Here is a 16,732-nt window from a genome sequence, read left to right as displayed (position 1 = left end):
ACTGTATACATCTGTTGTATATTTTGTCTCTTTTGTCAAATTGTACATTTTTGGCATTAACTACATTTAAGGTTACTATTGTTGCTAATATTAATACTGTGACTAATGCCTCTTGCCTTCTAACCCAAGGCACTTTAATTTCACTCTGTGTGTTTTATACATAAAAGTCAAGTTTTGGTACCCTCCTCCTGCGAAAGATTCCAAACTGGCTTATTTTTATAACATAGACATGAGCTGCTGCTTGTGTTTCTCAATTCTTGCATTGTTCTTAGGAGCCAGCATTTTTATTTATAATAATAAGATGACCCAGCAGCAGTTCTGTATAGCGTACTAGTGTGTACCAGCTGTGTGGTCTTTTAAGCATGTAATATTCCTTCAACAGGCAGATGAAGCACATTCCATCGGCCCTGCTCCCTCACAGCAGAGCTACCTTTCTATGGAGAAAATCATTCAAGTGGCCAAGATCTCCGCTGCACAGGTAAAAGAGTCATGAAGAAATTTGCATTGCAGGGACTTCCCTGGCGGCCCATTGGTTAGGATTCTGCACTTCTAATGTAGGGGCCGCAGGTTCCATCCCTGGTTGGGGAGCTAGGATCCCACATGCCACGTAGTATGGCCCCCAAAAAGAAGAAATTTGCATAGCAAAAGGAATAAGGTTTTTTTTGTTTTTGTGGTATGCGGGCCTCTCACTGTCGTGGCCCCTCCCGTTGCGGAGCACAGGCTCCGGACGCGCAGGCTCAGCGGCCACGGCTCACTGGGCCCAGCCGCTCCGCAGCATGTGGGATCCTCCCGGGCCGGGGCACGGACCCGCATCCCCTGCATCGGCAGGCGGCCTCTCAACCACTGCGCCACCAGGGAAGCCCCAAGGAATAAGTTTTGTACAGGTTACACAAAATTGCTTATTATTTACAGAACTCGTTCTCTATGTTTAGCTGTTTCCAAGATTTTTACATTTGATTATGGGATTGTTATTGTAAAGTAGGCGTGTGGCTTCTCATTCCTCAGCCACGCTACCGTCTTACTGAGTCCTGTGCACTTTAGATCTTTGGGGAAACAGGTGGAGGGAGGGTTTAATTACAAATTTAAATTAAGAGGGAATTCAGCTCTTCTACCTTCAAAGCCAGATCCTAGGAACATCGGATTCTTTGGGAGAAACAGGTGGTGCTCTAAATTACAAGGAAAAATAGAATCAAGAAAGAAATCCTTTTCCCTCTTGACTTCCCAGTCTCATTCTAAGGCCCCGCTCCCTGTTTTCCAATATCCCAGACTCAAAGTTTGCTGTTACTGTATCTGTCATCCTTCAAAATAAAATAGGAAACAACTTGTGTTGAATCTTTCTTTGAAATGTCTCCAGAAGTTGTTCTTTTTAATCACACAGCCAGACCTTATGATCTCTTATCTGGATTTCTGATTCTCAGCTGGTTTCCCTACTTCTAAATCCCTTGCCCATCCAATGAGTTGTGCTAGATAGATAACTGCTAGCAGTTGTTTTTACTGCAAGACAGATGTAAGACAGATGTTTCTTAAACCCTTGTTTCATTATTACCACCTGCTCTTTTTTTTTTTTCTCAATAACTTCACCCCTTTCTCATCCTATTCCCTAGTGAGTAAATCTTTTGTGGTTACAAGATAAAGTTCAAACTCTTCAGCCTAGCATTTAAGAGTTTCCAGTATTTGTCAAAACTTATTTCTCATCGTCACTTGTTTCTAATGGTTGCAATGAACTTTTCTCTGTCTTTACACATCATGCTTATTTCTCTAGGCATCTGCTTATATTGTTCCGTGTGCTGGAAATGCTCTTTTCCTCCTTCTCATATCATTCATGCATTTATTCACTCAGCAAACGTTACTTGGTCTCCTCCTTTGTGCCAACTTCTAAGCATGTATGCAGGGACTTCCAGTGGTAAAGGATCCGCCTTCAAATGCAGGGGACACAGGTTCGATCCCTGGTTGGGGAACTAAGATACCACATGCCATGGGGCAACTAAGCCCACGTGCTCTAGAGCCCATGTGCTGCAACTATTGAGTCCATGCACTCTGGAGCCTGCACACCACAACTAGAGAGAAGCCTGAGCACCGCAACGAAAGATCCCACATGCTGCAACGAAGATCCCGCGTGCCGTAACTAAGACCTGATGCAGCCAAACAAATAAATATTTTTTTAAAAAGCATGTATAAAAGAAAAAAAAAAAGAAAGCATGTATGCAGCAATGACTAACACGGTTTATACCCTGTGTCTGAAGCTACACTCTTGTAGTTGAGGCAGAAAATAAATATTGTGTTGGCCCAAAAGTTTGTTTGTAAGATGTTATGGAAAAACCTGAACGAACTTTTGGGCCAACCCAATATTTAAATGGGTAAAGAACTAATATAACTCGGAATGTTATAAGTGGTGGGAAGAAAATAAAGCCAGATAAGGGAGTAAAGACTGGTTAGGAAATGCTTTTTAATAGGGTGATCAGTGGAGGCCTCTTTGAAGAGGTGACACTTGAACAGGGACCTGCCTGATGAGAAGGAGCCAGCCATATGAAGCACTTGACAAGGAAGGTTCAGTCACATGGGAGGACGCTGAGATGAGTATAAACTTGTGTTCAAGGGACAAAAATATTCAGTGTGGATGGAGTGAAGGCAATGAGGGGCTGTGTCATTCAGGATCCAGTTAGTAAAACTGAAATTCCATTAGATATTTCAACAGAGGGAGATTAATTTAGGGATTAGTTCTACCAGTGTTAGAGGACTAGAAGAGAAAAAAGTATTTTGAAATTACCTAATGATAAAACTACAGATACTGATAACGACCCCTTGGGCTGAGGAAGAGGTTGGAGGAAGGACCTTCTGCAGCTCTTACTCAGTTCTCTATAGAGGGGCCCTACCTGGCTGCAGGGAGCATAATGAGGCTGGTTCTGGAAGTTCCAAGAGAGACTAAACACGGGAACTGCTGCTGCCCAGGGTGGAAGAACAGGAAGCTTCCCTGGCTTCCAGTTTCCCTACAGTGACCCCTGCTGGTGGAACCTGATAGGAAACCAAGTGGCAAGAACAGTAATTTGCAGGGCCCTGTCGCCAAACTAACTCAGTATGGAAGGTTGGATTTGGAGCTGGAAAACCAACTGACACAGGAGGAAGGTGGTAGATGATGAAGTTGAGAGTGGTAGAGGCAGCATCATTTAGAGCATTATAGGCCTTAGTAAGGAGTTTGCATTTCATTCTAAGTAGCTATTGGAGGATTTTAAGCAGGGGAGGGAGGTGATCTGATTTATATTTTAATAAGATCATGTGGCTGCCCGTGGGGAATAGGCTAGTGGGATGGGGCAAAGGTGGGGTGGTAACAAACACAGCAGGCAGAATAATTAGGAGTCAATTGCAGCAGTCTTGCCCTTCACTGGCACTGGAATTCCTGCCTCTTACAATTACTTTCTTGACTCCAGTCACACTGATGTCTCCCTTTTCCTTTAGCATTTGCTTTCCTGTTCCAGTCATCTTTATACTTAATTAGCCATTTTCTTGTTTAAAAATTTTAATGCATATCATGACTCCTCAACTCAATTGTGCTCTGTTTAAGAGAAGAACCCACAACTGAGACTTATTTTCTCTACCTCCTAACATTTCCATGACCTGGCACAGAGGGTCATTAATTTGAATTAATGAATATATGCAGTTGTTTTGTATTTATGTGTTTCTGCATCTTTAGAATCAGAGTTTCTAGACTGAACAATGTAGGCACTAATTTATACACACAGGTATTTAAAATATGCTTGTTTCTAAAGCTTTTTAGTTATCATTTGGAGTAAAAGGCCCTTAGGAATCCAGGGACTTTAACATAATTGTCACTTTGTACTTATCGCATGTTTGAGCTTACATTAGACAGTATTATTACCGCCATTTTACAAATATAAAATGCACAGGATACGTGATACTCAAAATCGTCTAGTCTCACTACTCAAAGTGTGGTCCATGGCATCATTTGGTAGAAATGCAACTTCTTAGGCCACACTCCAAGCCCACTGTAATTTACATTTTTATGCATAATTAGCATTTTTTCAAGGTCTTCGGGTGCTTTGAAAGTAAAACTCATCTCATCATTGAAAGAGAAAGAATTAAACAAAAGTATCCTGACTCTCAGCCCTATTACCTATGTCTTTAAGTAACGACTCTAGCAAATTTATGATATGTTAATTCTGGAGAATTTGTGAACTCTGTCTATCTGGATTAGTATTATGTTAGATGTTATGTTAATAACACAAACAATGAGAAAAGAGTAAATAATTTTCACACATTTTGCCTGGATATTCAAGATTTGAGGTGACTTGCAACATTACAGATAGTGGTTAAGACTAAGATAAAAACAAAAAATAAGTAATATGGGACTATTATTGGGGCATAGTGGTTGGAATTAAGTCAGAAAACTTAGGCCAAGGAAAGCTTCTTTAGTTCTTCCTGGCAGCCCTGATCAAAAAGGAAATTTGGTGGGTTACAATTTACAGGGCTCTTTAATAAGAGGATATTTATCAATTAAGGGAGCAAACCTTGCCCTCACTTTGACTTGGAAGAAGAATCATATTGATCCTTCTAATAAAGCAGCGGTCCCCAGCCTTTTTTGACACCAGGGACTGGTTTCGTGGAAGACGATTTTTCCACAGACCGGGTGCAGGGTAGGGGGATGGTTTGGGGATGATTCAAGCACATTACATTTATTGTGTACTTTATTTCTATTATTATTACATTGTAATATATAATAAAATAATTATACAACTCACCATAATGCAAAATCAGTGGGAGTCCTGAGCTTGTTTTCACTTGCCACTCGCCAATAGGGGTTTTTTTGGGGGTTTAAAATTTTATTTAGTTAGTTTTGGCTGCGTTGGGTCTTCGTTGCTGTGTGGGCTTTCTCTAGTTGCGGTGAATGGGGGCTACTCTTTCATTGCGGTGGCTTCTCTTGTTGTGGAGCACGGGCTCTAGGTGCAAGGGCTTCAGTAGTTGTGGCTCATGGGTTCTAGAGCGCAGGCTCAGTAGTTGTGGCGCATGGGCTTAGTTAATCCGCGGCACGTGGGATCTTCCCGGACCAGGGCTCAAACCTGCGTCCCCTGCATTGGCAGGTGGATTCTTAACCACTGTGCCACAAGGGAAGCCCACTGATAAGGTTTTAATATGAGTCTGCAAGCAATTGATTTATTATGGTCTCTGTACAGTCAAACCTCTCTGCTGATGATAATCTGTATTTGCAGCCACTCCCCAGCTAGATCCCTCGCATGCGCAGTTCACAGTAGGTTTCGCACTCCCATGAGACTCTAATGCCGGCGCTGATCTGACAGGAGGTGGAGCTTAGGCAGTAACAGGAGCAATGGGGAGTGGCTGTAAATACAGATGAAGCTTTGCTCGCTGCCCCCCTCCCCCGCTCACCTCCTGCTGTGCAGCCTGGTTCCTAACAGGCCATGGACTGGTACCAGTCTGTGACCCAGGGGTTGGGGACCCCAGTAATAAAGGACATTGAATGACATGTGCATAATGATTTTGAAAGAAGTTTGCCAAAAATGTAGAATTCTTTCTTTTTATACAAATACAATTTTTAAAGGGTATGTTCCATTTACAGTTATTACAAAATATTGGCTATATTCTCCATGTTGTACAATATATTCTTGTAGCTTATTTTATACATAATAGTTTATACCTCTTAATCTCCTACCCCAATTTTGCCCCTTCTGTTTTCCCTCTCCCCACTGGTAACCACTAGTTTGTTCTCTATATCTGTGAGTCTGCTTGTTTTTTTTTGGGCCACGCAGCACGGCTTATGGGATCTTAGTTGCCCAATCAGGGATCGAATTCAGGCTCCTGGCAGTGAGAGCCAAGTCCTAACCACTGGACCACCAGGGAATTCCCTGCTTCTTTTTTGTTATATTTGCTAGTTTCTTGTATTTTTTAGATTTCCTCATATAAGTGATATCATAAAGTATTTGTCTTTCTCTGTCTGACTTATTTCACTTAACATAACACTCTCCAAGTCCATCCATGTTGCTGCAGATGGCAAAATTTCATTCTTTTTTTATGGCCGAGTAGTATTCCATTGTATACATATACCATATCTTCTGTATCCAATCATCTATTGATGGGCACTTACGTTGCTTCCAGATCTTGGCAATTGTAAATAATGCTGCTATGAACATTGGGGTGCATGTATCTTTTCAAATTAGTGTCTTTATTTTTTTCAGATATATACCTGGGAGTGGAATTGCTGGGTCATATGGTAGTTCAATTTTTAGTTTTTTGAGAAACCTCCATACTGTTTTCCACAGTGGCTACACCAATTTACATTCCCACCAACAGTGTACAAGTGTTCCCTTTTCTCCATATCCTCGCCAACATTTGTTATTTCTGTTCTTTTTGATGGTAGCCATTCTGACAGTTGTGAGGTGATATCTCATTGTGGTTTTGATTTGCATTTCCCTGATGATTAGTGATGTTGAGCATCTTTTCATGTGCCTGTTGGCCATCTGCATTTCCTCTTTGGAAAAATGTCTATTCAGTTCTTCTGCCCATTTTTTAATCGGGTGGTTTGTTTTTTTGATGTTGAGTTGTATGAGCTGTTTATATATGTTGGATATTCATCGCTTATCAGTCATATCATTTGCAAACATTTTCTCCCATTCAATAGGTTGTCTTTTAGTTTTGGCAATGGTTTCCTTTGCTGTGCAAAAGCTTTTAAGTTTAATTTGGTTCCATTTGTTTATTTTTGCTTTTATTTCCTTTACTTTAGGAAATGAATCAAAAAAAATATTGCTGCAATTTATGTCAAAGAGTGTACTGCCTGTGTTTTCCTCTAGGAGTTTTATAGTATCTGGTCTTACATTTAGGTCTTTAATCCATTTTGAGTTTATTTTTGTATATGGTGTTAGAGAATGTTCTAATTTTATTCTTTTACATGTAGGTGTCCAGTTTTCCCACCACTTATTGAAGAGACTGTCTTTTCTCCATTGTATATTCTTGCCTCTTTGTCGTAGATTGATTGACAAGTGTGTGGGTATTTTTTCTGGGCTCTCTATCCTGTTCCATTGATCTGTGTGTCTCTTTTTGTGCCAGTACCATACTGCTTTGACTACTGTAGCTCTGTAGTATAGTCTGAAGTCAGGGAGCATGATTCCTCCAGCTCTGTTCTTTCTCAAGTTTGTTTTGGCTATTTGGGGTCTTTTGTGTTTCCATGTAGACTTCTAAATGTGGCCATTTTAACATAGGCGTTTTTATAGATGCTAGAGTAAAATTTACACTTGAGCTAAATTTCTGGTGATTTGCCTGGTAACATGGCTGTACTGAGAGAATCTAAAAGATGTAATGGTAAGCATGCTCATTAGGCTAGTCCTCTTGACAGTCAGTTTTCTCAGGCCTTCTCTGGCTGGGAAAGAGGTAGTAGTAGTAAGTGCTGGCTGAAGATTAGAATCACTGAGGAACCTTTTAAAGAGTATGTTGATACAGTACTGTGGGAGGGGCCTAAAGTCACCTAGAAGGGAGCTTTATGCTCTCTGGTGGAAGGCTAGTGATTATTTTTTGAGCTGAGTGTTGTCTACACAGGTGTATTCAGTTTATGAAAACTATGTTTATAAAAGCTGTATACTTATAATGTGCATTTTTTTGTAAGTATATTATTCTTTAGTGAAAAGCTTTTGCCAGACCTCACTTATTCCCTTAGTTATCTGGATTAGCTTCTGAACATGAATGTTTTGTAAAAGTGCTCCAGTTTCTTTTAATGTGCCACCAGGAATGAATAACTTTGTTTGAGATGTTTCAAAATCACTGACAAATAACTTTAATGAATATAGCAAGTTATTTAACTAAATACTGGTCATCTATGTGGTTGACCAAAAGGAAATCCAAATGTCATAAGAATCACAGATTGGGGTAGGAAATTCTTGGTAATAAGAATTTGAAGGAAAAAAAAAAAGAATTTTTGAGGGAGTTCCCCGGTGATCCAGTGGTTAGGATTCCAGACTTAAACTGCCGGGGGCCCAGGTTTGATCCCTGGTCAGGGAACTAAGATCTTGCAAGCCATGCAACACGGCCAAAAATAAAAAAATGTTAAAAAAAAAGAATTTGAAGAGTATGGCTTGTCCCCTCCACCACGGAAAGGACACATCTCATTTTTGCTGAAGACAGAGCTAATAACAACAACAACAACTTTGGACCTGTGCATATGCTTGAACAAGCACAGAGCCGAATAGACACAAACTAAAAACATGGGAGAAATTATTTTGGCAGAGATTTAAGGGTAGGAGATGACGCCAGTTTTCTGTCTTTATTGTTAAAGGCATATTAGTCCTATGGGATGAACAATCTAAACAGGCTTACAATCCTGTGATCCACCAGGGTGAATTGGCAGCTAGATACATGCCTGATGGCTTGGAATTAGCCCGCTGGTAATAGTAGTATTGTTAGATTTCCTTTTTTTTTTTTTTTTTTTTTTTTTTTGCCGTACGCGGACCTCTCACTGTTGTGGCCTCTCCCGTTGCGGAGCACAGGCTCCGGACGCACAGGCTCAGCGGCCATGGCTCACGGGCCTAACCGCTCCGCGGCATGTGGGATCTTCCCGGACCGGGGCACGAACCCGTGTCCCCTGCATCGGCAGGCGGACTCTCAACCACTGCGCCACCAGGGAAGCCCTAGATTTCCTTTTTAATCCATTCAAATGCTCGAGGATACTGTGGTTTGGATATATTAAAGTGTTCACCCTAAGAGAAACTAAACTTCTTGAGACCATTCCCATAATGTGTTTGAATATTATTTTTTGCAAGGAGACAGCAGCTTTTCTTCTTAGTTATGAAGGGAGAGTATTTATCTAGTTAATCAGGGTTCTGTCAAATTAAGTATCTGTTCCAAAAGAAAGGAGGCTAGCAACCAACACTTTGAAAATGAAATTAAGGAAACGGTTACATTTGTAATAACTTCTAAGAAAATCAAATACTTAGTAATAAAGTTAGCAAAAGCAATTCAAGACCTATGTACTGAAAACTATAAAACATTGCTGAGAAAAATTAATGAAGACTTGTACATGCACGTTTATAACAGCATTACTCATAATAGCCAGAAACTGGGAAAAATCCAAATTAATAAAAAACAAAATATGGTATATCCATACAATCTGTAAACAAATGTGCTATATTCATCCATGTTGTGGCATGCACCAGTATTTCATTTTTTGTTTGTGGGTGAGCCACAGAAAATTATGCTAAGTTTAAGAAGCCATACATATAAGGCTACGGACTATATGGTTCCATTGTGTGAGACTCTAAAAGAGGCGAAATTATAGAGAGAAAAAGCAGGTCAGTAGTTGCCTGGTTCTGTGAGCAAGGATTGATCATTTATGCACATGGGTACATAGGAACTTCTGGTAGAAGTGTTCTAAAACGGATTATATTTATAGTCCAGTTACAGCACAATTGTATAAATGTGCTGAATTCATCAAACTGGAAATGAGTGAATGTTATGCATTGTAAAGCATACATTTAAAAAAGCTGTTAAAAAACCAGGGAGGACTGGGATGTAGACCTGTTTTACTTTGCCTAATATAAATAGTATTTGACATTTCATGAAAAATGACTAAAATTAAACTTCGGTTTAAAAGGAGCAAAACTCCAGGCTGACATCAGAATGTGATTATTTAGCATTTTATTCACTATCTAGCATTTTGCTGTTTGCTGTCACTAAGATGTGGGTTTTTCTATTCACATGAGTTTCCCAGACATCTGAAGCTTACTGCTTTTGTTTTGAAATGTTCTTTGGACATAACTATTTTGAAATAGGGTTGGATACACTTTTTATTTTTACATTCTCTTGGTTATAATTAAACATACTTAATTATTATTTTAAAAGAACAAAAATGCCCTCAGAACTATTGAAGTTGGAGAGTTGCCTTATTCCTCACTAAACCATTTAAGCCTTTTTGCTTTCCTCTGTTTCCTCCCTTTTCACTGTCAGCATGTTTCTCTTAGCAGTCTTCCTGTCATTCAGTTACTGATTTTCCTCTTCTGTGGCCTAGAAAGCCAAGTAAATAAATTTCTTAAAACTCTGAGTAAGTTGCAAGTGATTAGGTTAAAATATGAGGGGGGGGGTCCTCTTTCACTGAAGTATATATAGACTTTAGTACTCTATGAACTTTTGTTTGCTTCTTAGCTTTTTTTCTGGAAAGGTAGCATCGGCAGATAGTGACCTGAAGCTAAATGAGTTAATATTATGCTAGGGTGCTCTTTTCAGCTTTTGGATACGTGGTTTCAGTTCTAGGCCAGCTTTATATGGAGACACGGCAAACAGCCACCCACTCCCCTTACCACTCTGAAGCCCTTTACTCCTGCTTGCTGATATTACTTGACATTTCGTGTATATTGGGCTGGCCAAAAGTTTCATTCGTTTTTTTCCGTAAGGTGGCTCTAGTAGCACTTAGTTGTCTTTAACTGCATTTGAAACAATTTTGTTAGATTGTATGTGACAGCTGTCATATCAGCGTCATTTAAAAAAGATTTATCAGGCTTCCCTGGTGGCACAGTGGTTGAGAGTCTGCCTGCCGATGCAGGGGACACGGGTTCATGCCCCAGTCTGGGAAGATCCCACATGCCGTGGAGTGGCTAGGCCCGTGAGCCATGGCCGCTGGGCCTGCGCATCCGGAGCCTGTGCTTCGCAAAGGGAGAGGCCACAACAGTGAGAGGCCTGCATACCGCAAAAAAATATATACATAAATAAATAAAATAATAATAAATAAAAAAGACTTATCAAAATTGCTGAATTTTTGTGTAGCCATTTTAATACTGAAGATGGAAGAAAAATAGAAACATTTTCGGCATATTATGCTTTATTATTTCAAGAAAGGTAAAAACGCAACTGAAATGCAAAAAAAAGATTTGTGCAGTGTATGGAGAAGGTGCTGTGACTGATCGAACATGTCAAAAGTGGTTTGCGAAACTTTGTGCTGGAGATTTCTCGCTGGACGATGCTCCACTGTCGGGTAGACCAGTTAAAGTTGATAGCGATCAAATCGAGACATTAATTGAGAACAATCAACATTATACCACGCAGGAGATAGCCGACATACTCAGAATATCCTAATCAAGCGTTGAAGATCATTCGCACCAGCTTGCTTATGGTAATCGCTTTGATGTTTGGGTTCCACATAAGTTAAGCAAAACAAAAATATTTTCGCATGTGATTCTCTATCTAAACGTAACGAAAATGTTCAGTTTTTAAAACAAATTGTGATGGGTGATGAAAAGTGGATACTGTACAATAGTGCGGAATGGAAGAGATCGTGGGGCAAGTGAAATGAACCGCCACCAACCACACCAAAGGCCGGTCTTCATCCAAAGAAGGTGATGTTGTGTATATGGTGGGGTTGGAAGAGAGTCCTCTATTATGAGCTCCTTCTGGAAAACCAAACGAGTAATTCCAACAAGTACTGCTCCCAATTAGACCAACTAAAAGCAGCACTCTATGAAAAGCGTCCAGAATTAGTCAACAGAAAACGCATAATCTTCTGTCAGAATAACGCAAGACCGCATGTTTCTTTGTTGACCAGGCAAAAACTGTTACAGCTTGGCTGGGAAGTTCTGATTTATCCACCATATTCACCAGACATTGCACCTTCGGATTTCCATTTATTTTAGTCTTTACAAAATTCTCTTAATGGAAAAAATTTCAATTCCCTGGAAGACTGTAAAAGGCACCTGGAACAGTTCTTTGCTCAAAAAGATAAAAAGTTTTGGGAAGATGGAATTATGAAGTTGTCTGAAAAATGGCAGAAGGTAGTGGAACAAAAGGGTGAATACGTTGTTCAATGAAGTTCATGGTAAAAATGAAAAATGTGTCTTTTATTTTTACTTAAAAACCAAAGGCACTCTTTGGCCAACCCAATACCTAAAAGAATTTAAAGCAGGAACTCAAACAGGTATTTGAACACCAGTGTTCATAGTGGCATTATTCACAATAGCCAAAAGATGGAAACAATCCACACGTCCATCAACAGGTGAATGGATGAACAAAATGTGAAATATACCTGCAGTGGATCATTATTCAGCCATAAAAAGTAATGAAATTGTGATACATGGATCAACCTTGAAAAACATCATGCTAAATAAAATAAGCCAGAGACAAATGGACAAATATTGTATGATTCCACTTTTATCAGGTACGGAGAATAGGCAGATTCATAGAGATGGCAAGTAAAATAGAGGTTATCAGGGAATGGGGAATTACTATTTAATAGATATAGAGTTTCTTTGGGGGATGATGGATGATGGTAATGGTTGCACAGCATTGTGAATGTACTTAATGCCACTGAGCTATACACTGAACAGTGGTTAAAATGGTAAATTTGATGTGTGTATTACCATAATGAAAAGAAATACAGATATTTCTGGTTTGGGTAAGGCTTTAGGACTTTAGTATTAAAGTTCTAAAGAAACCCCTCTTTAGAAACATATTCTGATAGAGACCATAGTATAGCTATCACCAGTATAGGGAGAGGCCTCCCCAGAGGAAGATTCCATCACCTGCATCAGAGTCTGCCAGGGGAGCACTAGAAGGTTTATCCTTTCATTTCTCCTTTCTAGGCTATCCATCCGGGATATGGTTTTCTCTCAGAAAACATGGAATTTGCTGAACTGTGTAAGCAAGAAGGAATTATTTTTATAGGTCCTCCTTCATCAGCAATTAGAGACATGGGTATAAAGAGGTATGAGTTTATATCTTTTTTTTTTTTTTTTTTTTTTTGGGGTATGCGGGCCTCTCACTGTTGTGGCCTCTCCCGTTGCGGAGCACAGGCTCCGGATGCGCAGGCTCAGCGGCCATGGCTCACGGGCCCAGCCGCTCCGCGGCATGTGGGATCTTTCAGGACCGGGTCACGAACCCGTGTCCCCTGCATCGGCAGGCGGACTCTCAACCACTGCGCACCAGGGAAGCCCAAGTTTATATCTTTTAAATACAACCATAGGAAGACTAATTGAAATGGTTTGTTTTAACTATAATAGACACGTTAATTATACCCTTTTGTCATCATAGGCAAAAGTTATTTATTTGCCACTACAGTGAGTTACAGAAAATATTCAACTAATTAGTGTTTCTAATCAATATGTTAATCAGTTTTGGGAGATTAAAAACAAGGTGGGATGAGCTACCACATGAAAACTGGATTGAGAAAACTAATAGATATTTTAACATTTGTATTAATATTTGTTGTCTCAGACTATAGTCCTTTTACCTATGGAATGTTTTATTTTTAAACTTCCATTGTATTTTATAGACTAGGAAGTATTTGTGTTTCTCTTGTATGAAATAATCCATAGATTTAGGACATCTTGGTTTTTTTATTCTAAAGCACAGCCAAATCCATCATGGCTGCTGCTGGAGTGCCTGTTGTGGAAGGTTATCACGGTGAGGACCAATCAGACCAATGCCTGAAAGAGCATGCTAGGAGAATCGGTTACCCCGTCATGATTAAAGCCATCCGTGGTGGAGGAGGAAAAGTAAGATTGCGCATGCTCGTGTTTTCCGTTTTGGGCTATCTAATTTGTTTTACTTATGTTGTAGTCGTAACTATCTTTCCATATTAGGGTATGAGGATCATTAGATCCGAAAAAGAATTTCAAGAGCAATTAGAATCAGCGCGGAGGGAAGCTAAGAAGTCTTTCAATGATGATGGGATGCTGATTGAGAAGTTTGTGGACACACCAAGGTGGGTTCAGCTTTTTTTTCTGACTCAAAAATTTTTTAATTAATTGATTAATTTTTGGCTGCGTTGGGTCTGCGTTGCTGTGCGTGGGCTTTTCTCTAGTTGTGGCGAGCGGGGGCTACCCTTCGTTGTGGTGCGCGGGCTTCTCGTTGCAGTGGCTTCTCTTGTTGGGGAGCACGGGCTCTAGGTGCCCGGGCTTCAGTAGTGGTGGCACGTGGGCTCAGTAGTTGTGGCTTGCGGGCTCCAGAGCTCAGGCTCAGTAGTTGTGGCGCACGGGCGTAGTTGCTCTGTGGCATGTGAGATCTTCCCGGACCAGCGATCGAACCCCTGTCCTCTGCACTGGCAGGCGGATTCTTAACCACTGCGCCACCAGGGAAGTCCTCAATTCATTTCTTGTTGATGGAATTTAGAGTCTTTTCAAAATAAAAAAAAATTCTTGTAAGAAACTAAGCTCTATCTTACAGATAAAGCATCATTTGAGATGCTCAGAAAATGGTAATAGTTAGCCAAATTGAATTGTAAGTGATATGTTAACAAATATACTAATAGCTCATCCTTATATTGCACTTAACCATGTGCCAGGTTCTAAGTATTTTACGTATACTAAGTAATAATCTTGCTATCCTTCTATTTCTAGTCTAATTCCTGCAACAATCCCATTAGGTGGACCCTGTTCCCATTTTTCAGGTGAAAATACTGAGCAACAGAGTGGTCATCTGACTTGCCTGACGTCTCCCAGTTGGGAAGTGGTGAAGCTGGGATTTGAATCCAGGCAGTTTGACTCCAGAATTCACACTCTAAGTGACCACACCAAACTGCTTCTCTGGGTACCACTATAGCAGATACTATGTGGATTTCTAATTTATTTTATTATCAGGAATTTTATTTTCATGTGTATTGCTTAAAATAAGATATTGATTATAAAAGCTTCTTGTTTCATAGATTTTGTGTTAAATACACACACACACACACACACACACACACACACACACACACACACACACACAAACCTGTAAGTCAAGTGACTTTATAGAGAAAAATTCATTTGGGGACCATGACCAGAGAGAGATTTACCTTGCAGGTAATGAACTAAAGCTTCAGGCCCTTCTCTTGCATGAACTTCTTTGAAGAACCTGTACCCAATTTTGTACTCATCTTAAAGTGGGCTCCCAAATTGTTTTTGTTTCAAGCCCTACAAAACTTAGAACTGTCCCTGAGCATGGCACAGTAATTAAATTCATTTAGAATGTGATAGTTAAAATAAACAAAAAAGTCAATCTCAAAATAGGCCAGTTGATTAGGAGAGCAAAACGTATGCCACCTATTAGTGGGAAATAAGGCAAAAATGGAGGAAGTTCTAAGGTGAATTGAAGGTTCCTTTCCACAGTAGCTTTCAGAAAAGGATAGGCTAACTATCCGCATTGGCATACTCTTGAGTTAAAATTGTCGTGGAGACATCAGCTAGCTATTTCAGTGACTGTAACTCAACGCCTGCAACATTTTTGAAGATGTAGATTCTTTACTTGTGAAATGTTAGCTAAATATTACCTCACATTGTAATTTATACTCTCAATACCTGGGAAGCTCCTGGGAATCAAGGACCTGGTAGTTTCTTTCTTTTTATTTTCCCATATATATTACCTGGCATTATTTTCTTCATGATAGGCATCAGTAATATTTTTTTAAATATAGAAATAATATGAATACATTACAAACTTGGAAAATACAAAAGATGGAAAACGAAGTCAGTCATAGCTCATTCTCCTAATATAAGTATTAGCATTTCTACATATTTCTCTTCTGTGTTTTCTAGTAATAACATTTCAATATCATGATAATCACTATTTTATATTCTGCTAAGTAATTATCTGTTGAGTTAATGGAGTACCAGAAGATTGTCAGGGTGGTACTGATAACTGAGAAAAGTAGAAATCAAGATGTATTATATAATAAATCTGATCAGAACTATTGAGCTTATCTGAAAGGTTGGGATAGATAACAATCTTCAAAGTGTACTATTTTAGAGAATTAAAAAAAAAATCAGATTCCTTCCTCACTTCATATTCAGTGCACATTCTAGAGGGATTAAAAATGCGGGAGGGTATCATGATCCCTGTTACAGATGGAGAAGCAGGGCCAGAAGGTGAAGTATCGACTAGTTCTCAGAGTCACGTCTGCCTGTCGATGCCTGTCTGGCTGCTCCAGGGCCTCCAGTAACTGACCTTGTATAGCACCTTCATGAGCAGAAGACTCAGATCCAGCTCCTGACCTAACACACACATGAATCATGAGACCAGGACCCATTTCCCAGGCATGTGACCTGGGCAGTTGCACAGGGCCCTAAGCTCAGAAGGGTCCATATTTGGTTTAATACCCCGTGGAGGCATCTTAAAATTCTTAATAACATTTTAAAAGGGGCCCTGCATTTTCATTTTGCAGTGGATCCATAAATTATGTAATGGGTCCTGCATGTGACTTTGGACGAGAAAAGGAACAGATGAGATGAGGAGATCTGGCTGGGGCAGCCACAGAGGAAGCAGAGGCCAGGGGTTGTGAGGGCCCTCTCTTCTCGGTTCTCAGCAGATCCCTCCATCCCCAGCTTTGAAAGGAAACAATGGCTCCTGCTTAAGAGGCTTAACCTCCCCAGCCTTTTGGGTCAAGCAGATTCTGCATATGAGTCATATCATATGATATTTGTCTTTCTCTGTCTGACTTCACTTGGTATGATGGTCTCCGGTTTCATCCATGTTGCTGCAGATGGCATTGTTTCGTTCTTTTTGGTGGCTGAGTGATGTTCCTTTGATATATGTACCGCATCTTCTTTGTCCATTCGTCTGTTGATGGACATTTGGGTTGCTTCCATGTCCTGGCTGTTGTAAACAGCACTACAGTGAACACTGGGGTGCATGTAATCTTTTGAACCATGGTTTTCTCTGGATATATGCCCAAGAGTAGGATTGCTGGATCGTATGGTAGCTCCATTTTTAGCTTCCTGGGGAGCCTCCATGCTGTTCTCCATAGTGGTTGTGCCAGTTT

General features: G+C 40.1%; 1 protein-coding gene across 5 annotated transcripts in view; it reads left to right on the top strand.

Moving 5' to 3' along the window:
• Nucleotides 1-16,732, top strand: part of MCCC1 (methylcrotonyl-CoA carboxylase subunit 1) — a 63,601-nt gene that overhangs the window by 8,429 nt on the left and 38,440 nt on the right. For 3 of the 5 annotated variants that reach the window (XR_012331395.1, XM_004316172.4, XM_019946283.3), the window contains 4 exons: nucleotides 383-478; nucleotides 12,579-12,700; nucleotides 13,343-13,490; nucleotides 13,578-13,699. Coding sequence is in view for 4 of the 5 variants with exons in the window: in XM_004316172.4 (XP_004316220.1) it covers nucleotides 383-478; nucleotides 12,579-12,700; nucleotides 13,343-13,490; nucleotides 13,578-13,699 (488 nt within the window). In the remaining variant the exon portion in view is untranslated. The remainder of the gene's footprint in view (nucleotides 1-382; nucleotides 479-12,578; nucleotides 12,701-13,342; nucleotides 13,491-13,577; nucleotides 13,700-16,732) is intronic. The other 2 variants (XM_019946284.2, XM_019946285.3) reach the window with 1 other exon arrangement.

This window comes from Tursiops truncatus, chromosome 4 (genome assembly GCF_011762595.2).
Source record: "Tursiops truncatus isolate mTurTru1 chromosome 4, mTurTru1.mat.Y, whole genome shotgun sequence".
NCBI lineage: Eukaryota > Metazoa > Chordata > Mammalia > Artiodactyla > Delphinidae > Tursiops > Tursiops truncatus.
This window is presented reverse-complemented; position numbering and strand designations above follow the sequence as displayed.